General features: G+C 32.4%; 1 protein-coding gene across 1 annotated transcript; it reads left to right on the forward strand.

Annotated features, from left to right (window-relative positions):
• The first annotated feature begins 1,849 nt into the window (after positions 1 to 1,849).
• LOC131600247 (uncharacterized) lies at positions 1,850 to 2,494 on the forward strand. The gene is made up of 2 exons (XM_058872436.1): positions 1,850 to 1,915; positions 2,000 to 2,494. Exons 1-2 carry the CDS (start codon positions 1,858 to 1,860, stop codon positions 2,329 to 2,331), a joined length of 390 nt encoding a protein of 129 aa, XP_058728419.1. The 5' UTR covers positions 1,850 to 1,857; the 3' UTR covers positions 2,332 to 2,494.
• Positions 2,495 to 7,592: the final 5,098 nt, after the last annotated feature.

Below are 7,592 nucleotides of genomic sequence, written 5' to 3' on the forward strand. Positions count from 1 at the left end.
ACCGTGACTGGACTGCTAATAAAGACTCATTTTAGTCCCTGACAAAAAAGAAAGAGTTCAAATTAGTCCCTAAGAAAAAATAGGTCTATATTTAATCCCTTACAAAATTTAATCAAGCCATGTTAGTCCCTCTTTTAATATTTTTTTCAAATTGTTTTTTTTTTTAAATTGTGACTGGACTCCTATTTTACGACTGTTGAATTGAAATTATTTATGAAGGGATTGTAGATAAATCATCGCGATACCACGACGTTCTTTTCTTTGTTTGGTTTATTATCAGGCTTATGAGTTGGTGACTATGGTTTTTGTTGTTATATATTCTTGTGTATTAGGTGTCGTTATTGTTTTAGTTGTTAATGATCTTTTAGGAAGGTTTAGTTTTGTTACTAAGGTGATTTAGGATAACTTCTTGCTTTTGTAAATAATACTTCTGAAAGCAGGTCTATCTTGTCAAGTCCAGTCATAGTTTAAAAATACGAAAAAAAATCATTTGAAAAAATATTAAAAGAGGGACTAACATGGCTTAGTTAAATTTTGTAAGGGATTAAATAGAGACATTTTTTTTCTCAGGGACTAATTTGGACTCTCCCTTTTTTGTGAGGGACTAAAATGGGTCTTCACTGGTGGTTCAGTCACGATTCAAAAGTAAAAAAAAAATCGGTTTGAAAAAAATATTAGTAGAGGGACTAACATTGCTCGGTTAAATTTTGTAAGGGATTTAATAGGGACTTTTTTTTCTCAGGGACTAATCTGACCTCTACAGTTTTTGTGAGGGACTAAAATGAGACTTTACTCTTATTTTAAATATAATATGTTTGTTAGTACTATATTATCTTTTATAAATCCTATAATTTAGTTTTAAATAGAATACATGTCTAAATTGTATAAAATGATATTTGGATATTTGACATTAGAGAAAAACTAATAGAATATAGTGAAAGAATGTTGATTATGTATAATTTTTAAAAGAGAAATATTGTATAGAATAGAGATAAAATTTAATAAAGTGAAAAAAAATCAATGTATTATTTTGGAGTAAGACAATATAAATATAAATATATATTTTTAAAATATATAACTATACGGATCTAATGGGCTATCCATGACCCTTATGAATTAGTCCCAATGAGTAAAAGACTCTTTAAGGCTGGACTAAAAAAGCTGAAAAAAAATATGGACCTTAATTTTAAGATTCAAGTTTTATAATTTTTCGGGTCTGACGGACCGGCCATATGGACCCGTCCATTTTGACCGCTGTTCCACATCATGTGATTGTATCCCACTCATTTAAAATACGATATAACCATGTATTTGAATTCAAAAAAGAGAGCGAATTTAAAACTTAAGTATTTTTTAAATTGGATGACTAAGTCTGTGAGCTGGTGAAAATAAAGAGAAACAATTATAATCAAGCTTTCTAAAATATTAAGAAAAATATAAAGATAACAAATATTCAAGTTATTTTAAATTTGTTTTTTTTTTAATTTGTAATAATCAAATTAATTAATATCCACATTTACTACAAAAAAAAATCAAAAAAAGAAGCTGTAAATAACATGTTCCCAACAATATTATATTCAAGAAAAAATTAACATTTTTTACGAAGAAATTATTATTAAAATTGAAATTACCAAATAAAAAATAAAAAGCAAATTTTTTTAATATTTTTTATGGCTTTTTTGTAAACCTAAATTTAATAACATTTTGTCTTGGTCAATTACTATTTAATAAGTTCATTAACTTAAATGTAAACTTTATGAAAATGAATATTATTAAATTACCTTATACTCCTATTCCTTGATTAGGTTTTCAACTATAAATAAGACAACACAAGAGTTAACAACAAAAACAAAAACAATGGAATCCACATTCAAGTTCCTCATTTCCATAATCTTCTTTACCCTTCTTATCAATGGTATTATACTCTTATATATAATTCTCTTAACTATGATTTTTTTTTTAATAGTTTTTAATCTTAACCCTAATTTTTTATTTTCAGAATCATCAAGCTGTGCATTGAACAGCCTTCAAATTGTCCAAGAAAATACTGGGGCACTTGAACAAGGCAAGCCTGTATGGAAGGTCTCAGTTATCAACAACTGTGATTGTGGACAAAGCCAAATACTTTTATCTTGTAAAGGTTTTCAAACTGTGGTACAAATTGATCCATTAGTCCTTAAAATGCAAGGAGACAATTGTCTCTTATTCAATGGCCATCTCTTGAGTTATAAAGATATTGATGCATTTGAATATGCATGGGATACATCCTTTCCTTTTGCTCCTGTAAGTGCTGTTACAAGTCCTCCTCCATGCCATAGCCCAAAAAATTAAATACAAGTATAGTATTACTATTAATTAATGTAGTCAAAAAAATAATATGGATTTCAAAGGATTTAGGATAGAGTCTTTCTTTGAATTCAGTGTGAGATTGTAATTTTTATATTTTTATGAGGTTGATGTTCTAAAGTGATGAAAACAAGAACCTTATATATTATTTATTGTTTGAAAGTTATCAATTTAAATGAGGTACAAAAAACTTGCTATAAATATTTGTTCTAATTCATTTGTGGTTGGTAGATGTGTTTATATAGTAAATGAAAATTTCATGGCTAATGGTTGGATAGGTATGTATGATCACCTTGACAAAAGACCAAGCAACTGTTTGGTTTTTGTTGTGTGTCTCTAAGGTTTGTTTCTCACATTCAAATGTTCATGTTAATGTGATTTGTTGAGGCTACAAACTCAATCCTAATATCTAACGCGATCATCTTAATTAGGGCTCAAAATAACAAGTCATAGTTTAAAATTATACATCACTTTGTATAAAAAATTGGCACAATTAGAGTAATTATACATCAATGATAGTTTATTTTTAGTTGAAAATTAAACGTACACGGTACTTATTCATGGGAATGCCTATTTGTGCAATGCCCATTTATTATTTGGAATAATATGAAAAATTGCAAAAATCCCTAGTAGGCCTAATTTTAGGCCTTAAATGTGAGGCTTAATTTTAGTCCTTATAGATGAATAATTATATATAACTTTCGGGAACATTCATTCCATCTTTACTATTTATCTTTGGCTTTGGCTAATATGCATAAGGATTTTACTTATGCACCATGCATAAGTCTACATAAGTCATTGGATCATGTTTTTAATCCAGTATTGAGTATTGAGTATTGAGTGGTGAGTATTGAGTATTGAGTAATAACAATTGATGTCTAGAATTTGATCCAATGATCCAAGGGTCCATAATAATCTATGCACGGTGCATAGATTTTTATCTATGCACGGTAACTGCACCCTTTATCTTTCATTTTGGTGAAAAATCGAAAAAATATCACTTTTGTCTTATATCACTATTACGGAAAAGTGATATCAAGACGGTTGGAGAAGTTTTACCACAACGACTGACCAACTGTTGTGAGGTAAGGTGTGATTGTGTGTACGAAATTTTTCACTATGGTTGCATGATCGTTGTCATAAACTATGTAGCACACTATCTGTCACAATGACTAGCTTAAATAACTGTTGTCATGAATGTAGGGTCATGAGTTCAATACTCAGTTGCAATCAAAATTAAAACGCTTAGAAAAATTACATTTTACTACGGGTATATATCAAAACTGTTGTGATATATATAAGAGTTTATTATAAAATATGGGATTGCTTATTTTTCCTTGCCCCTCATTAATCATATACAAGATTTTTAAGATAATAATGTGAAAAATTAAATTATGAGTGAAATCTCATTTTAGTCTCTCAAAAAATTGTAGAGGTCAGATTAGTCCCTAAGAAAAAAAGTCCCTATTAAATTCCTACAAAATTTAACCGAGCCATGTTAGTCCCTCAACTAACCTTTTTTAAAAATCGTTTTTTTTTTACTTTTGAATCGTGACTGAATTGCTAATAAAGACTCATTTTAGTCCCTCACAAAAAAGGAAGAGTCCAAATTAGCCACTAAAAAAAAAGGTTTATATTTAATCCCTTACAAAATTTAATCAAGCCATGTTAGTCCTTCTTTTTCAAATCGAATTTTTTTAAAAAATTGTGACTGGACTCCTATTTTACGACTGTTGAATTAAAATTATTTATGAAGGGATTGTACATAAATCATCGTGATACCACAATGTTCTTTTCTTTGTTTGGTTTATTATCAGACTTATGGGTGCGTGACTATGGTTTTTGTCGTTATGTATTTTTGTGTATTAGGCGTCGTTATTGTTTTAGTTGTTAATGATCTTTTAGGAAGATTTAGTTTTGTTACTAAGGTGATTTAGGATATTTCTTGCTTTTGTAAATAATACTTGTGGCGAAAATAATACACATGGTATGTTGGAAGAAAATTAGTTTATACCATATCACTTAGGTTTTGATGATAACAAAATATTTAATGAACAATTAGGTACACTAACATATGTTCAAGTGTGCAGGATCATTAGTCAAAGAATTTACCGGACTCTGACTCTGATAAGAACATATGAAGATAAGCTTGAGACTCAGATTATGAAAGATCAGAATATGATGACTCAAATTCTGAATAATAAGATTTTAATGTCTCACATCTAGGGAAACCAGCTTCTGGTGGAAACTTAGACTATTGAAAATGATTTCATTACGATGTCGCCACAAGCACCAGGGTACTGCCATCCAGATTTCACCGACTCAATTGTTGGCACCTAACGGTTTCAACACATTCACCATTTGAATAAAATGATCACAACAATTAAGCTCTTCCACATAATATAAACCCAACCAAAGGAAAATCTTCCTCCAAACCACCCTTGCACAATAACACGAAATGAAAAATTGGTTAACCTCCTCCAACTAATCACATACAAACACACATACAGAATCTCAATTTTCCATAACTATTCCCCTTTTTCAGTTGGAACTTCGTAGGAAGCCTATCATGCATTAATCTCCATCTAAATATTTGCACCTTTGATGGAACTTCAATTCCATATCACATTCAACACAGCCCTCGCACTACTATCACCCACCACAACCATAGAGTCTTGCACAAGTTTAGCATAATAAGACATGACCGAATAACAATGTGAATCTTATAACGGCCAAACCAACACATCCCTATTCTGACCAGATGGAACCACTCGATCCAACATTGCCTTCATGCCTGTTAATTTAGTATTGGCCAATTGATTTAAAACCTAAAAGCAATTATCACTGTCCATTCCCAACCATTTCCTTCCTAACACCCCGTATTATGAATACTATTGTTAGCCTGTTAGGTTCCTTAACAATCTGATATAAATTTGGAAATGTGTATCTAAAAGCTCTATATCTGATTAGTGCCAAATTGTAGTTATTTTTGTGTATAGTTTAGCGGCACTTATCTTCTCTTTTTCCTCAATTTTGATGAATTTTAGTGTATATTACATAAATATGTAGATTTTGTGTTTAATCGAGTTTTTGATTCATTTATGTGCCAACTAATAGTTTTTCATTCATTTTGTAGGTATTTGAGCATGTGTGGAGCATTGAGTAATAAAGCTTCAAGGATGCAATTTTGGATCAATAAAAGAAGAATCAATTGAAGAAAATAAGAAGCTGCTTCTGGTGTGAGTCGCCCGGCGGAGCAATTGGCTCACCGGGCGAGCGTGGAAAATTTGTGGTCTCACTTCTGCCTTGGCCCGCTTCTTGGTCGCCGGGTGGAAGAACAAGGAGTCACCGGGCGAAGCAAATCCTTGTTGATTGTTGTCTTAGATTTTTGCTCTGTGCTGAGGATTTGGGTTGTTTTAGAGATAGACTTCTTGAATCCTTATCTACGATGATTATCTGTTAGTTTCTGAATTTTAGATATACATTTAGAGCTAACAATCTTTATGGGTGTCGAAGCTTAATGCTTTCGTGTTCGTTGTGTCAGTTGAGAGATCGTCGATACGATTGATATGGATGTCTGCTGTGTTGTTGAGGTGTGCTGAGAGATCGTCGCCGAGATGATATAGTAGTTCTCTCTACTTTAGGTTAGAAATGACTCAGGGTGTGAGCGATGCCGGATGATATTGACGAGTATTGTAGGTTGAGTGTAACTGGTCGATAAGTTTAAGTTTGTGAGAAGTCGATTATATACCAGGCTTGATAAGTCTTTTATTTCTGAAGAATAAATTCTTTTTGTGTTCATATTTACTTTTATGTTTTTATTCTTTAAATAATTCAATCAAAACTCATAACTTTGGAAACTGTTGAACGACAGTTCAATGCACTAGTCCCTGTGGAGACGATAATTTCCCGGATAAATACTTCCAAATCTTTTATTGCTTGTCGCAATTTACCGCTTCAACAATGTCCCAACCATTGAATATTCCAAAACGAAGTTGAATCACTATTACCCATCCTGCTCAATGTAACCCGAGTAAAACTAGTGTTTTCGATCAAATCCCCTAACGCCATCAAATCTATCCACCATTGAGACTCAAGGAATTTTATTCCAAATTGTGCCATAAAAAACACCTATGAATTTTGATAATGTCACACTCCACTTTGGTCGGAATTTTGAAAAATAACATATGATACAACGGCAAATTAGTAATAACATAATTCAACAAATTCACACTTCTCCCAATCGATAATAACCTCCCCAACCATAGTGAAAACTTAGTCTTCATACCTACAAAAATCGAATTCCAAAAGCTGATTTTTCTAAGATTTCCCCCCACAATGAGACCTAAAAATTTGGATGGCAATCTTCCCCATTTCCAACACAGAAAATCTCTAGCAACATGCAGGAATGAATCTTCCACTCTATACCAAACAACTTGCTTTTCCACATATTTATCCTTAATCCAGACACCATCTCGGATCCTCTGAAAATCACCTTGATAGACCACAAGTTCAACCATGTCACTTCACCCACAATAATGGTATCATCGGCAAATTGGATAAAATCATAAGGTTGATGACCATTACATGCAAAACCAGAGAATTATCCTCTCAGAGCAGCCATAAGAAACATTCCTGCCAACCCTTCCGTAACTATAGTAAAAAGATAAAGAGACAATGAGTCTCCCTGCCTCAAACCTTTGAGGATGATAAACTCTTCAGTTGGGCTTCCATTCACTAAAACAAACATATTACTCCTAAACGCTCTACCCTCCATCCATCTCAACCATCTCCCTTTATACCCCATACTTATCATCATTTCTTTTAAGAAATTCCAATCTACACAATCGTATTCTTGGATAAATTCCACCTTCAAAAGTATACACCTTTGTGCATAATCCACAATCTCATTAGCACCAACCACCCCATCTAAAATTTGTCTTCCAGGAATGAAGGTTGTTTGGGTTTTAAATATCAGTTTCCCAATAACCTTACCCAATCCAGTCGCTAGAAGCTTTGATATGATTTTAGAAACACACAAAATTAGACTAGTAGGCCTAAACTCCTCCAAATTTTGTGGGCTATCCACCTTAGGAATAAGGGCAAGAAAGGCTGCAGTCATAACCCGAGGAAGCTTTTTCCTTAAAGTAAAATTCCTGCAAGCAAGACACAATCTCCTCGCCAAGAAACTCCCAACAACGCTTCACAAAAGCCAAATTCAAACCGTCAGGCCCTGGGCTCATATC

The sequence above is a fragment of the Vicia villosa genome, linkage group LG4, assembly GCF_029867415.1.
Source record: "Vicia villosa cultivar HV-30 ecotype Madison, WI linkage group LG4, Vvil1.0, whole genome shotgun sequence".
Taxonomy (NCBI): Eukaryota; Viridiplantae; Streptophyta; class Magnoliopsida; order Fabales; family Fabaceae; genus Vicia; species Vicia villosa.

What these genes read in the sequence shown, in the direction of transcription:
- LOC131600247 (XM_058872436.1), top strand. Translation starts at nt 1,858, where the DNA reads ATGGAATCCACATTCAAGTTCCTCATTTCCATAATCTTCTTTACCCTT. An exon ending in CTTTACCCTTCTTATCAATG is followed by an intron (nt 1,916 to 1,999) that starts GTATTATACTCT and finishes TTTTATTTTCAG; the next exon opens with AATCATCAAGCTGTGCATTG.